This window comes from Myzus persicae, unplaced genomic scaffold (assembly GCF_001856785.1).
Source record: "Myzus persicae strain clone G006 unplaced genomic scaffold, MPER_G0061.0, whole genome shotgun sequence".
Lineage (NCBI taxonomy): Eukaryota > Metazoa > Arthropoda > Insecta > Hemiptera > Aphididae > Myzus > Myzus persicae.
This window is the reverse complement of record NW_019103997.1, coordinates 1-17,745: the sequence shown is the minus strand read 5'-3', so window position 1 is coordinate 17,745 and position 17,745 is coordinate 1. Positions and strand designations below refer to the sequence as shown.

The 17,745-nt window shown below is 28.2% G+C and overlaps 1 protein-coding gene across 1 annotated transcript; it reads right to left on the bottom strand.

The window, feature by feature from the left end:
* Positions 1-2,189: 2,189 nt before the first annotated feature.
* LOC111037418 lies at positions 2,190-15,896 on the bottom strand (the record flags this gene model as incomplete). The annotated part of the gene is made up of 6 exons (XM_022319991.1): positions 2,190-2,802; positions 5,229-5,365; positions 7,318-7,487; positions 8,110-8,289; positions 8,913-9,017; positions 15,618-15,896. Coding segments are annotated over 6 exons (1,068 nt in total), but the record flags the coding sequence as incomplete, so codon positions are not given.
* Between the last annotated feature and the right edge of the window lie 1,849 nt (positions 15,897-17,745).

Below are 17,745 nucleotides of genomic sequence, written 5' to 3'. Positions count from 1 at the left end.
TTTTTATCGTCAATAGTTTGAAAAAAAAAATTATAAAAATCGAAAATGTTTATACATAGTTAGAAAATATTTTGAAAATTGTTTGGCTTATTTAAAATTCTAAAGTAAACAGTTATTTAATATGTCATGTATATACGATTTTATTTTAGAGTTAAAGTTAAAACCAGAATCGATTTTGTTGAAATTTGGTGTCCTATAAAATCTCTATTTTGGTTTTAAAAACCACACGGAATTTCAATTTTTTCCTTTCAGAAGTAACAATTTAATTTAATTTTCCACATCAAAGATACTTTAGTTGAAAATCGAAGAAATTTTTGGACCACCTATCGCGTATACACAGGCCCTGATTTAGTGAAATAGGGGCCCTGTGCACTATAAACTTGGGGGACCTTTTTTAACGAAAAATGTAAAAAAATATGACTGATATAACTATAGATGGCTTATTATTGATTAGTGTAAACCGTATGAAAACTACGCATGCTGCGGCGACCTCCTTAAATAGGTTATAGTTACTACTTACTAAATCTTATTAAAAATATCTTTTATTAATGGTAGCAAAGTATAGAATAGGAAGACCGAAGGGGCCCTTCAAATTTGGGGGCCCTGTGCTAGTGCACCGCCTGCACATGCGTAAATCAGGGCCTGCGTATACATACAAAATACACAAAAAAAAACACACACATCATTGTAAAATCAGTACATTCGTCACTTCGTTGTCAGAATCTTAAAAAGTTTTAAAATAAATAAGTATTACCTACTCGAAAACTTTCTCATCTACAACTCATTTATTGTATACATTTATTTATTTTTCGGATTATATTGACAAATCCTATAAGTTCTGTCAATTGTTCCTCGAACATTTCTCTCGGCGAGGCTATTAGGACATCGGCTAAATGTATTATCTTCTGATTGTTGGGTACCAAGTATATGTCTTAGTTATTGGCAAAATAAGGTAAAAACTTGTAATTGTTTTTTCCCAAAGTTATAGGTATATGGAAAATATAAAAATTAAAATATATTATGTGGTCCTAGAAACCTAATTTTGTATTGGTTAATTCTAGAAATTTTTCGTAAATTTGTAAACAATTTACTCCATTATTAATCTCAAAGAGAAAATGTAAAAATATTGTGAGTGTAGATGATTATGATAAATGTGAGAATCGTATTCAAAAGCAGTTTCCCTCAAATTCAGGGACATCACAAAAAACGGTTTTATCAGGACGTAACGGTGTTTAACACCGTAATATGTATATGACATTATATCATATTATATTATAAATACTTTATTATTTTGTATATTATACAAATATGAAATTATAGTACAATAAAAAACGTATATCCTATACATTTTAAATTATAATTAATATTATTGTTGCAATATATTGATGTATGCAGTCCAAGAATAATATTAGAAAAATCAACTACAACGTACGGACAAAAATAAGTATAGCCACATTCGCTTAACGTAAACAAATAAATTAATATGTTAATCTTTTTTATCATACTTCACAAATTATACACTATATTTCACTACCTACATTATTCTATTTATTACCTATTATGAAATAGGTAAGTGCGTTTTTTCTTACAAATTCAGATATAGATTACAATTAAGAATTAAATCGTTTGGTATAATTATCAATACAGTATTACATTAAAATAAAAATACATATTAGCATTTTATTATCAATGATATTATGAATACATAATATACCTAAATTATACAAAATACAATTATTTTAATCATACTGAACATGGTATCCTAAAAATATATTACACCATAATAAATACTAAAGAGAATATAAATTATTAATATAGATTATATAAATAGTCAATTTTTAACAGATTTTATAAAAATCCAATAATTGTCTTGCTTATTTCAATAATATTAGTACGTCTTTAATAATAGTGATATTGTTCAAAACAAAAAAAAAAACACGGGAATGCCGGACATTCACTAGTACAATGGTTAAACATATTGTACCAGGTTAAATGTTAGCTCTCGTAAGACTAATACAATATTGTAATATTTGATGTCAAAAACATAATTATCTTAATTATAAATTAGAATTATTCCAATTGAATGGAAAAAAAAAAATATAATACACGTCTTAACATAATATTATGTAGGTACTGTTGAAAATATAATAATATAATATTTAAATATAGTCTTAAATTGATCTACATATTATTTATTACATCTATAGCTTATCTATACAAGTAAATATTTTACAGTAAATTTTACAATTCTGTCGTTAAAAATAATGAGACTAAACTTAAAAAATGATGGTGTGGAGGATGTGGACAATGAATAACAGTAGTGATACGATTTGGTTTTTTAAACGTGTGGCACATTATCGTAGCGTTTTAAATAATATAATATATTATAATACTTATATGCTGTATGTGAAGAGTGTTTTCGAATCAAGGAAATTATGGGATAGGTGAATTCACATTAAGTTTTTGATCACCATTTATAACAGCAGATGGTGTTTTTTATAAAATTAAATCATTATTAATAATTTAATTTACGGTATACATAATATATTATTATAATAACATACAAAATATTAAATTACCATGCATATTATTATAACTTATATTATTACCACTCAAAATGTGTTTGTGGAGGACAGTCTTTGGCGCTCCCACACCATTTGGTCTGTAGCAATGGTGGGCACTGCCGTCCTGCTCCTCTTGGATGTTTTATCACCTCTCTGCGCCTTTGCATTTCACCGATGCCACATGATACGCTGCATGCACTCCATTCAGACCAGACACCCAATCGGCAATCCCGGTACCCTACACATAACACGTGGAAATATGAAAATAAAATTTTTATAAAAAAAAAAAAACAACAGATATTTAGAGAAGGAATTTTCCAACCTAATAAATAATTGGATATTACAGAACCAAAAATATGTGGGGTATTATGTTTTGGAAACTGTTAAATACTCAAACCCCACTTTAAACCCTGGCTTAAATAAAAAAATAGATAACCATGTTTCTAAAATAGATTGTAAAAATTAATTGATAAAATATTTGACGAATTTGTCAATGTTTTTATTATTTTCTACAGTTGTATTATTTTATCATAAATGTTGTAAGAGAAGTAAATATACTAAAACCTTACAAGGGGTTTGATTATGATTTGGGGGAAGGGCTATAATTCTTACAATACACTGTTTTGGAGACCGATTATCTTGATAATGGATACGGCACAGAAATTTCACCATGTTCACCCCAAAATAACGGATGATGTTAAATCACATCAAAAATCCATGCATATCAGAATTTTTACCAGTTGATCAGTTAGTTAAAATAAGTCAATTAGTTTCATTCTATTTTTAAGTTAGTAAACTCATGTTAATCAAATACGTTTCATCGTTTTTGATAAATAACGATTAGTGTTTGAATTTTGTAGATGTATGTGTTTAGAAAATACTTAATATTGTTATATAGTAAGAATAAATTAAAATAAATCAGCTACATGTATACTGAGCGATTTTTTTATCAAACAACACTCACTATTTCAAAAAGTCTTGTTTTTTTCAATTTTTTTTTTTCAAAATCGTAGGTTTACGCTGTTCAAGAATTTTATACATTTTTTATATTTTCTATCCTTATATTTATTAGACAAACCACTATCAACTTTTGATTTTCAAATGGTAACCTATACTTTAAATTTCATAAATTAATAAGGCTATTTTTCTATGAATTATCAAGTTAAAATTTTCATTTTTCGTTTATCGGTTGATGAGAAATTGCTACACAAAGTTGGGTGGTTTTGTGTGGAAATGTGTCATACCTCGTAAGTAGATACCGCAGCTATTATGATTGTTATGACCCAGGGCAAAAGATATAACATTTTTCAAATAAATTCAAGTAGATGCAGTAAGCTTAATTTGTGCCTCTAAATGTATTGTAATACCCATTTATCTGGGTATCACGCAGTTCACCCTACTGAAGGTGAAATCGGCACTGGTCATAATAATATTTATCAATTATAAAGACCAGAAGTTAAAAGTAATCAATTATATATCGTTCGCACCCAAGATATAATAGTGATAATCATCGTACCCACTCACTACAATAATGTATTGTCATAAGGCCATATTTTAAGTAATTATACCTCTTATCGCATACTCAAATGTAATATTGTAATACTCTCGACCCCACTACAATACTACATACCTATGGACTATGGAGTACGGACACCCGACACAAAACAATACGGTGATGTCTGTTAGGTAAAACATACTAATTTTAATCATCTGTTATTTCATATTTGTTTTCTTCTGGGCACGGTTAAATATAAGGTGTACTATCTTATATGTTGCTCTGTGCTGATACCATTTTTCCATGGTTACATGATATTATGAAGGTATACCTTATACCGGGTTAACGTTAATCACATAGGTTATAAGATAACTCATAAGAACTAATTGACGTGACTCGTGGTCGTATTTTATTTTTTAATACTGTAATATTTTAATGACAATATCTATTAGTGCTTGTATACGTATATTATTGTCTTATTTACCGCATATCATATTTTACGTACTATGTATTTTATTTAATTATTTAATCAAACATTTAAGTACCAAAATCGGTTTATCACTTGTCAATTGGATACTTGAAGAGTACCTACCTACATTTGTACAATTTATTGTAAGCTTTACTAATTAGTAGTTGTAAAAATTTAAGTAGTTAATACAATGCGCCATTGACTTAAGCAATTTTTGTTTTAGTTTAATCATTTATACATAATATACAATTTTTGTTCAAATGTATACCTAACTAATGGAACATTGGTATTTACTGTTTAACACATGGCTGTTATACAATGATATTATGGCATATTACAACAAAGAAATATTGCAACCAACTAACTCGTTCCTGTGACTTATTTTAGGGTTGGTTTTACTGACAGATGATTTTAAGGATATACAGGTCTATAAAATGTTATGACATAGTATATTTCACTATGAAATATGCAAATTAGGAAAATCTGACGTGTGTGACAATAATTTGGAATCACATTAATTATATTCTTGAATTTGGTATTAATTAATTTTTTTATTAATTAAAAAAGAAATTTAGTGGGGTAACTTTTAAATTTCAAATGGGAACCTATATTTTTAAACTATAACTCATATGGTTAGTATAGTCTCACTGATTACTCAGTTTTGGTAACTGAACATAAATACATATTAATCATTAATCACTTGATTTTTTGTGAGTTTTCTTATGTTTTCGAACATGATAGTTGTCCAAAATGCTGTTCATCAACGCTTCTTTGTTATCTTTTGGTATTGATATGGACGATGTGATGTTGGAAACTGATACTTTGTCATCACCAATACTGAAAAACAAACTATGAATCATTAAGTTGTTTCATTACTTAAAACAATAATTAATATATTATAATAATACACATATAGCTACATTTGTTTATAATACAATATTAAATAAATAATTTAACTTCATTAGTTATGATTTCTAAACAAACATAATGGCAACTCTTCACTATATTGGTGGAGGCAGTACTAATAGAGGTTAAATCGATCACCACCAACATTTTAACAAATCCTCAAAAAAAAAAACATGAATGATTTATGTGTATTAAAATAATAAAAAAAAATATTTATAAAAATACATAGGTTAGAATTTAACTTATAGAAGATAGAGAAACCTTAATAATATGTATGATTGAACCTATGATTATAAATAGTAATTAATTGCAATTTAATAAAAACAAACAAACTTACCTAAGCAATAGGTAAAATTTCAATAGGTATCTAAATTATAGAGGTTATTTTTTTATGTCAATAAAACCAAATAAATTTTGTCAAAAACTGGTTTGCGTAAAAATGTTCGGTTTCCCTTAATTTTGTTTTTCATTTACGCTTTTTAAAACGACTGGAAATTTTCAATTTTAACCCCTCAAAACAAAGTTCTAACTATATGCACTCTTACACTAAAAAAGGTACTGAAATTGAAAATCAAAATATTTTAATACTACCTACTTATTGTGCATAGGTACACTGTGCCGAAGCATCCACTGTTCAGCATATTAAACTTTTTTTATTTTTTATTACCATATCATGTACTATGTAGAACTTTCTGAACGGATAAATTATAGAAGCTGCTACCAAAAAATAGATTAAATGTGTTTCCACCCCAAATTTGTTAATAATAAGTGCATAGAGAGTTTTATTATCGATATAGCACCCATCATAAAAAAATCCTAGGTCCACCACTGCGAGTATACACATACAGACTCAAAAAACACACACACATTGTAAAATTAATACATTCATCTCTCAAAATCTAAAATGCATTTATCTTTTAATTGAATCTTTAGTCAAAACTGGGACCAAATTGTTGTGGGTGAAATTCAGTTCACTTTCCCATGATTCATCCCGGGAATGCAAAGTGTATCTGAAAACACATGTGGGCTGTGCAATAAAATTGTTATTTTTCTATTGGTGCAACCTATTAATTTTTACAGACACACTCAAAATATTATAATATTTATTTTATAATATATTATATATGTGTGAAAAGGGTATCAGTATATCACTCTCTCGTGCGATATCACATTATTATTTAATTGTGTAGTGTTCGTTAGCATTTTATATTAGAGTAATTAGTAATCATTAAGTTATGAACATAACTACTGAATAAAGTATCATTAATTATTGATTGCAGTACTAATTTATTTTATGTTTAGTATAACCAACTAAGTTACGAAGACAGCATGAAAAAAGACATTTTTCATTTTTAGAGTTCTAAGATAATATGGCTAGTATTTTGGTCAATTTGTACGATAACATATAGCTGTACCTATTTAGTAAATAAAATAATCAGAAATAATAAAAATAATCCAAAAAGAGGCAAGTAATTCCATTTAACTTTTTAATACACTATTATTGAATAGTATATTATATTATTATATTAAAAGTACAATACTTCGTATTTATATTTTACAGTTTAAAATAATAACATAATCCTACTTTAGTTTTTAGTATATTATCATATTTAAATATGATTAATTTTTAACTATAGTGATAAGCAAGGCTTGGATTTTGGATACCGATTTTAAATACCTGTTAAAACCGTTAAAAACCGAAGTCGATATCGAAATAGAAATCGAAAAAAATCAATACTGGTAATCAAAATCGAAATCGGAAAAAAATTCTTTAGTTTCAAGCCCTGGACTTATAAGTTATTACTTATAAGCATCATAAGTCTAAGTAAAATGTGATGCAATGTACGAATATATTTTGCAATAGTTCCACTTTGCAAACGTACCTTTTATAGTTATTATACTCTTGTTCTCGTCTTTCCTGTTCCATTTCTAGTTGTACCTCTCGATCACCATCATTCTCACCATTTAAGACTTGAATTACGCTCTCTTCAATTTTCACCGTTGGATCTGATGCTTGCCCCCTGCCGCTCAGAGACTGTTCGTATTCTTTAATCTAAAAAAAAATAGTAAAGAAAACACACTCGTTATGAGAAAAACAGCGGATTGCAAAAAAATATAATTATATGAATACAATGCATGATTTACTAAAGTGTCTGTTTATTTGAAAAAGTTTAGTTTTTTTAAAAATACTATATTTTCATGATTTGATGAAAAAATAATATTTTTAGTATTGACGGAAAATTTAATTGTATAAAATCTAAATTCAAACCAGTTATTATTAAGTTAAAATTTTTTTAGATGAGCAGAGTTTAGTAGCAAAGAGGTGCCTCACAAAATATTGTTTCACTACTCCGTTCATGTTCATATAAATTTTAAATAAACTCCTAATTAACTATACATGTATGAAATTTAAATAGTATATTCTATTGAAGTAGAAAATACAAAAAAATATTGTGCTGTGAATTATGAAATGAAAAATGTATATTGTTAATCAAAAAATTAAAACTTAAAAATAATAACGATGAAAATTTGTAAAAAAAAATATGGTTTAATTTTTAAAATTAATTGTTACAATGATATCAAATAATTTTGAAAAAAGGTAAAACTTTTTGAAACAATGAGCGTAGACACTTAAATTGATCGCCTTATATATTCATTATAATATGGAATAATACTTTTATAAATTGAAAAGTAGCTATCGTCGGCAACCGATTGAACTGAGGATAATAGAAAGAACTGGCAGGGTGTGATGGATAGTTGCTTTTTATTCGGTACACAATGCCTTGTGGATCGGTAGGCCAGTTTGGCGCTGTAAATGTGAATCCGTTGTCGCATCCCGCGTCTATTGGATCAGCCTATATTAAAATATTGACATTAAATTAGATATAATATTACCTACATTCATATGTACAATATTAAGAGTTACATTGGGTCTTTCTATACACAAATAAATTTTATTGTAAAATAACCATTATTTAATTTTCAAGAAAATTATCAACGTGAAATGATTGATGTATAATTAAGTGTTGTTTTAAATAATTATTTTAAATTATGTTTTAAAATTAGGGTAAATGTATTATTTTTACTTAAACAAAAAAAAAATATATTTTACACACTTATGGTTTCGGTGACTATCTAACTTAACTGGAACACATTATAACGATTAGTACCTACGTAGTATTTTCAGTTTCTTTAAACGACACACTTGTGCATCTTTAAATTCTGCAAGGTAGAAACTATTGAGTTTATACTTCAAATAAAACAAAACATATATAATACCTACATTTTTCAATCAATTCAATTAAAATTACTTTTTTAGAAATTGTTTTATTTACTAACAAAAATAAGTATGTACCACAAACTCTATGATTGAAGTTAATTGTACATTCATTTTTAAGAACAAGACAAATATTCTTGTTTTATATTTTGATATAGGTACTTGGTGTATTAATGCTGATCATGATAATAAAATACTAACCTCTATAGTGATACTGTCAAGCCAGTTACCATTCACACACAGATCAAACGAATCAATACCAATAAACCAATCTGGAGATGGAATCATGCGTGACATCAATGACACCTGAACAAATAAGCATTTTGATTTTACAATATAGTCATTAATAGTATGTACATTTAAGATACTATACTAAGCGTAAATGAGTGCAAGTTATTGCAAACTAGGATGTTTTTGTAGTCAAAGATTTTGTGACGCTTTTTACATTTAAAACAATTTACAATTTGTATAAAATGTTTTTTTCAAATAATAAATTGGATGTAAAATATTCAATAAATTTGGCCCAATTAATAATTTGAGTTTGACATGCCTGAACTAAAGTGTATATTATTTAGATTGGCAGTCAGTGGCAGTTATTATTTTAGAGGGTAATTGATGATTAATATAGTATTTGCTTGAATATGAGGTTCATTGTATTGCGAGTACCTAAGTATGGAAAACGATTCAAGAGTGTATGATTAATGATTATTATTTGTTCAGCCTTAACCATGGTCAGTACCTTCGAGTTGATTCGTATAGAGTGCATGGTAGGTTACCAGGTACCTATAAAAAATGTCGAGTAATGAGTAATGTGAGTTTTAAAAATAAGTGTGATATCAATACGTTTTTCTTGTAATGTGGAATGTAAGTTATAAATCACGATTATGTTTTTGTGACCATTGGAGTATTAAAAACTAAGACTAAGATTAGTTATTTAGTTGTTGGTGGTAAAAGGCCACCAATCCTCCTCATATCCACAACTGATCATTTTAGTAGGTAAATTACTGACATAACATGTTAAGGTATATATTTCTGAAGACAACGATATTATACCTAATTTATAGTTTAAGCGACATTGCCACATTTAGAAGAATGCTCTGAAATTTTCTAAGTGGGTTCAGACTCCATAAAATCCTCTAGAGTAGGCCCATCGAAATTTTTTTATACAAATACAAACAATATGAGCACAAATATTATATTATATTTATATTTATATATATATTTTATGACGATCGGCAACTAACAATAACTATACATGTATGTAGGCAATAAAAATAACAACTAACAGTAATAAAGTTTAAGAAAGATATAACAAAAACAAAAAGTGTATAAATGATTTAAGTAGATAGAGAAAGTAGCTGAAACAGTTAGGCCATATTTAGATTCAAGACTCTAAGCATTCTGTGTAGTGGATGATTGTAAGCATAAACCGTAGAGGGGTGCGGGATATAAAACTATGCTAGGTTTCGTGTACCACGTGTAGGAACTTTGAATGGAATTTCAGCAAGTAAATTGGGAGCGTCTAAGGTACTATTTAGAAGTTAAAAAGTGTTTATCTATATCGGTGCAACGAGAAGAGAGAGATAGGATGTAGAACATATTACGTAATGGCCAATCGGACATAGTCATGGGGAGACATGTCAGTTTTACTTACGTATGCTAAGTAAGTTAGAAAACGATTATACACCTGCTCTAGCTTATGCTGGTGTTTCGCAAGGAATGAGTGTCACGCCACTACACCATACTCAATAATTGATCGTACTGATGTAAAGTAGAGAGAATGAATTCAATTCACTGATGTGAAGAGTTTAGTGTTATGTTTAATAAATCCTAGACCTTAAGAGCTCGTATTACTGTGGTGTTAATATGTCGATTAAAGGAAAGAGAAGAAGTATAAAGGTTACAGACGTCTTTGATTTGAGATACTTGTTTAAGTGGTAGTCCATTGGTGGAATATATTCTACTTGTCGTCGAACGTGATTTAGCGAAGGCAATTGAGTGAAATTTTTCAAGATTAAGTACAAGCCCAAGGCAGTCTACCCAGGTAGAAAATAGATTAAGCTCACTCTGTAGAGCAGCCTGATCAGCCGTAGAGTAAACTTGCAAAAATAGTTTAATGTCATCCGCAAAAAGAAGAAACTTATTAGCCCTACTAAGGTATTCGAATAGAATATTTATAAAAAGAGAAAACAGCAGAGGTCTAAGGTGGACCTTGAGAAACGCCTGAGGGGATGTCAATTACATAGGATGATACCCCAGATTAGACTCCTAATTTTGTGTAGATATACAATATTTATTAAACTATGTCTCATTAGTATTATCAATAACATAAGTATTTATGTTTTGAAAAAAAGCGTAGGTAACATTTACGTTATCCCATGAACGATTCTGGGGATTTTCAATTATACTGGTTATTGGGGTTGGTGTTGGAAGTAGATGTGTATGTCTGATGGAAGGAGAAGGAGAAGAGATGGGAAAACATCGGGTAATCGGCGGAAAATTAATTCCGTGTATCGAGCCGAGTCAGAGCGGAAGGATAGAGAAAAAGGGAACTCCGATGAAAATAAACAGAATGAATTTACACTCGAACAATTGCAAGGACGGTGTAAATGTTCGATACTTTTTTGCTTCTTTTTTTTCATTTAAAATTGTGTACTGCTTTCATCCACAGTACCTGCTACATCCACTGACGATCCCTACAATGCTGGGGTTCTATATATAATCAAATAACTATAGTCGTCAGAGAAATAACTTTGGATTCTTACGGAATTAGTTTTTAAAAATGATAGTAAAATCAATCATTATTTTGTGGAGGAAAGAATTAAAAAATTATAGTTAGATATATAACACAACAAAATATTTGTACAACTATTTCTTCTAGTATAGTACATTGTTGAGCTTGTTATATATTATTGAAACGATTACAATGTACGACAAATATATATAAACTAAGTGTACACAGTGAATCAGAGTATAAATTTGATATCCAACAGTTCATTGACCTTACAAATTATTAAAGTCATTTATTATTAAATAAATCTTTGTTTGATCTCCAATCTCGATAAGCATAATATGTGAGACGAATATATAATTTCAATTTAATTATTTACAAATAATATAAACATATCTTATATGTACATAAACATTGCATATTTCCGTGAAAATGTAAACACATTTGAAGTCGGTACTACTTGTCTTAATTTTGACATTAAAGGTCAAAATGTAATATATATTTGTATTTAATAATAACACCCAAAACTGTTTTAACTGGATTAAGTTTAGTTAGTATAAACATTTTTAAAAGCTTAAACTTTATAGTTAGTAATTAACCTTATTAAATTTTTAACGTAGTTAGTTAAAAATATATATAGGAACTTACAATTAACGTAAGTTAGGTTATTATTATTCATTTTACTAGCCACTAATATGATTTAAAATTTAAAAAAAAGAAATACGAGTGAGGGTTCTTCTTAATCAGCGTGGTGTCCAAACTTTTTCCCATCGAGGCATATTATTATTAGTAGGTAATTAATAATTATAAGTCATGGCACACTTTAGATAAATATTATCTACTTTTCAAATATAAGTGGTTTAGGACAAGGAAACATAAACGTAGTAAATCAAATAATACGTATATTATTTTCGTTATTAGGTGATAATATTTTTATCTCTCGATAACTGTACATGTACAGTACACATATAAATATTAACAGAATATACATAATAGTATATAAAATTAATTACATATATATTTATATGACCAACATTAAAAAGAGTAGATGCAAACAGTAGAACAAAATACAGAAAACAACCAAAAATCCAAACAAAATTATTGACCCTTAGGTTTGGTGGATTTAAATTATAAAAATAAATGTTCATTGGGTATTCCAGATTTGATCTTGTGCTCATTTAGATACTTATATATATTTTTTGAGTTGGTTTTAAAAAGTATATAAATACAATTTACAATACACCCATTTGTCCTAATTTGTATGGCCCCTTGTATGGCCCATTGCCTTAGAATTAGTCCAATTTTAAAAAAATTGTTCCCATCATCGCGTAATTAGTAGATCTCCACATAAATCTTTATTTGAAAGTGACTCAAAAATTGGTGTTACAACTTCAAAATTACCATCAGAAGTTGCGCAAAAAAATATCAACTGAAGAGGATTTAATGATGATAGCAAAAGCTCAGGTGATCCACATTCCACGATTAAAATGATCGCTTCAAGTTGTAGTCTTTGTGGCAATGAAATAATGGTGGAAATCAACTCCGCTATTGCTATTGTTTGTAATTTATGCAAAAATATTGAAAACATCATTGAATCGAGACAACAAGGATTAAAAGGCTTACAAAAAGCTTCCGGAAAAATTTTGAAGGTTAAAACATATTAAATATCATTTTACTTAAAATTATTATGTAATAATATGAGTTCCATTGTTTACAAATAAGTAACCTTAAGGTTACTCAATTTAAAGTCGAAGATTGTGTTTTGGTTCCAGTTCCTAAGGTTGATAGAGTTCCATCAGACTCGGCGAATATAATTGCCATAGTCACTGAACAAAAAAAATGAGCTAAATCGTCTTGGAACTATGAACATGGATTGATTAATATATGGTTTCCTAGAATGCTATAATTATCATGATTATTATTACCAGTTATTACGACAAGTTGTTTCTATTAATAAAAATCATACACGTATTATTTGTTTTGTCACAAGTTCCGGGCTACTAAAAATCCGTGTCCGTTTCATAAAAAGTTATCCACATTGTGTAATTACGTGATGTGTAAAAAAAGAAGTTCCGTTTCGTGAACTGGATGAAATTTCCATCCATTTCACGAAACGGGTCACAACGCAAAATGGATGAGGCATATATATATGGTATGATATGTTTATCACAGAACTGTCCTGTGTATTACACATTATTGCCCTTTCAAAATCAAACGATAATTCATTATGTCGTATGAAACAGTTAAGTTTAAAGCACACCACGAACAATCCAAATTTTTTACAAATTTTTGCACCATTCGTTACACTGAAATATTAATAAGTTTTATTTAAATATTTATAAGTTTTTAAATAGAAAAAGAAAGCTTGAAAATCAAGATGAAAATTATGGCGAGAATGAGAAGGAGAAAAAAACAGTTACTCCTAGATGACTACCTGATTGGTTCTTACCCGCGAATAGTAGTTTTTGATATGTTTTGCAATTTTAAGACGGGTACAACGCATGTGGGACGTAGTGGGTGTAGCGTCCTCAGCAAAACATACATTTTTAATCAAAATTACTTTAGCGACTGACCAAAATTAAGGTACTTACTTCTAATGGTTTTATTTAAAAAATGTAAAGATTTATGATTTGGCAAAGAAGTTAACTTGCATTAGTCGAAGTATATATTCAATTCTTTTAATAGTTTTTAATATATTTAATATACCTAAACAATTTAAGAATTGATAAAATTTTAAATGATTATTCCTATCAAAATGTTGCTGAATTTGAAAAATAAATCCAAACGATGTAATATATAAAGTAATCTTGTTTATAAAATGTTAACATCTTTACATTTTTTAAATCAAACCTCAGAAAGTACTAAATTTTGGTAAGGCATATTTCTGCCTGTTTCATGTCTATATATTGATTTTGAATATTTGTATCTAATAATTAAATGACAAGTGCAAGCGGGTGCGTAATATGTTTAATGGGAGTGATTGGTTATTACTTTATTAGTATACACACACTAACGATAATTTACTACACACACTAACGATAATTTACTACACACACAAAGACGAGTCATGACCACAAAAAGTGAAAGAATTACCTTAGCACTAATCCTTAAAAATGACACGTTTTCGAGGGCCTTAGTAAAACATTGAACAATTTTTACTGCTTCAAAAGGTGATTACAGACTCGAAAAAATATTTAAATATGTTTAACTAGGTACTACCTAATAATTTAAAGAATAAAACTAATTTTATATTCTGAAAGCATGTTAGAAAAAAGTATTTTGAAAGAATAAATGGAGGCGTATTATAGGTCTGCTTATCTGTTTCAAACTTAATTCGTGACAAGAATTTTTGAGTTCCAAACTATAAACCTATAGGAGAACTATATGAATAATTAAAAATTATGATTTATATATAATGAGTAATACATTTAAATGCATAAGTTCATATTTTGCACACAATCGATATTCAAGTTTGATAAACATTTATAGTCAAATAATATTATATAAAATTGCAAGTCATATCATATTGTTGGTTTGAATATTATATTATAATTCCAACGAATAGAGAAGTTTCATGAGTTGGGTAATGGTAAGATTCCTAGTCTGGTGCTGGAAGTTCACAAGGGGTTATGTCGGTTATGAGGAATATTGAGCTCACCTCTGATCGTTTGAATATTGTAAGTTGCTCGTTATTATTTTATGAAGTTTATAATTTACTCTAAATATTAAAAATATTCGTTAGTTATCCCAAAAATATAATTTTATATTATAGAACCTATCGGCTATCAGTAACCATATGGATACCTGTTTTTGTTGCTTTATTATATAAATTCTTTAACAGATAATTTGCACTCAAACAAAATATTCATGACATGGGTACCTGAATATACGAATAAAAATATTAAGTCATAAATTATGAAAAAATATCACAACATTACACATTATTCTTCTATGTACGTATCACAACTCATATTACATATTTTAATGTTACTCAACTATAAACGTTTTGATATTTTTATGGAATATCCAAATTCCAGTTAATCTGATCCCTGGCAGCACTTAACCTTACTATAATTTAGTTTTGCTGAAAAAGTGATTTAAACTAATAATATTATAACCATAAAATATTTACGTTTATTAAATTTTAAAGTTATAATAAATTAGCCAATACTAACCCTAGAATGGTTTCCGTCAACGAAGAACTGTGATTGAGTCCAGGAGGCTCCTGTCGACACGCTGGGTGCTATAAAAGTGTTCAGTACCTTTTCTTCAACTGCTCCTCCGCCACTCCCTCCATTCAACCCTTCACCGCCACCATCATCCAATTTGTCACTGCGCCCGGTCTTGGCAAACATTCGAACACTTTCAGATGCCGGTGTGCCTTCCCGGAACATAGTATAATCTCTGGAATGTGATCTACCTAAAAAATAAAAATATGTAATATAATAATGAAATATAAATTATAGTTAGCGGAGCATTGAATTGGTTTTATGTGAGTGTGTTTTTACTAATATATATTTTAGATTTTGAGTAAAAAGATGAATGTAATGGTTTCGTAAATTTGTTTTTGTCTCCCATCACCTTTTGGAATAGAAAAAATTCTTCACTTTCAACTTTAAGGATAATTTTTGTAGGGAAATTGGATACATAGTTGGTTTCAAAATAAATGGAGGAAAAAACTACAGAAATGTGAAAATATTTACGCAAATTACGTAAGGATAAGGTACACTCGAAACAAACTATACAACAGAGAAATCTTCTCATTTAAACTTACTTTTTACTATTATAATTTTATGAGATTAAAAAAATATCGATTTTCTTAAAAAAAGAAAACTAAGTAACAATTTAGATATAAAGTATGAAACATTTAAACAACGAGAGTCTAATATGAGGTATTATAAAAGTGAACTATGATAATAGTATATATTTTAAAGGCAAATATTATATTTTGGTTTCACCTGGTTTTTGTTGATATTGAGTTTTATATTTATTATTTCACAACAACGTTATATTGACGACGGCCGTTTTTAAGGTCGTTTGCGTATCATGTTTTACTTGAATTGATTAAGTTAAAATCAGTGTTGCAGATCATTGCGTTTTTTTAATTAGAACTCTTTAGTCTTCCACTCGTTTGCAACAAGCCACGGTGAGCAGATAAAAAAGGTCGAACGTAAAAGTGATTTTTTCATCGTTGTTTTGTTAGGGTCGGATTCAGAATTTAGTAACATTAAAAGGGTCAGTTTCCATCCATACATACATATTACATATATACATACATACATACATATTACATATATACATACATACATACATACATACATATGTATACTACATATGACATACATACATAATATAAATTTGAACTAAGCCTCACAAACGTATGTCATATTTAATAAATTATCTCGTCAAATGCCAAAGTATATTGATATCAACAATTTGTCCATAAATAATTATACGATATACTATTATAAACAGGTGACATTTCTAGTTGCAACAACTATTATTCGTTCTCGAGGTCTCAAAGTTGCATGATGATACGTCGTTATATTATAGTGTTTCAATAACATTATAGTTGCATATAAATATATAATATGCATTTCATGTATATTGTGTCTGTGTGTACCTACTGTATACAGTCCACGGGATAGTATTATGAGTATATTATAGTAGCATACAATAATTGTATACCCATCATTCGTACATGTATGGATACATCGTCCCATAGGTACTATATCATTAGGCCTAACCTTAGCATAAGTGACTTTGTCCGGAAGGGGGCAATTTAAAAAGGTGTGAACCAAAGATTCTTGTACAAATGATTAGATAATAGTATAATTAAATATTTAATTGTCAATTTCATAAAGTATTTATTAACTTCAATATGCAAGTACGTATAAAAACTAATACTATTTAAAAGTATTAAAATACATAATTATAAGTAATAATACATAATTACAACAAAAATGAAAAATAATGATAGTTTGAAACGGCATAATAATACCTAGAAAAAAATCATTGTAACTTACAAAATATTAGCAATATCAGTTTTAACTGTACTCTTTTGAAATCAATTATACACTGAAAATTTAAAAATATTATTCGATTAGACTTGAAACTATTTAGTATATTATATTAAGTGTTTTATTTATTCTTCAAGAAGAAAATATTATTATTATGCTTTTACACACACAGAGAAATTTTAAATGCAATATTTCTGCAAAAATTTATCCAGCCCAGAGCATTTGGATACGTATGTAATAACGATTATACATCTGTTTAAAATGCTTATGGCCTCTGCCACAT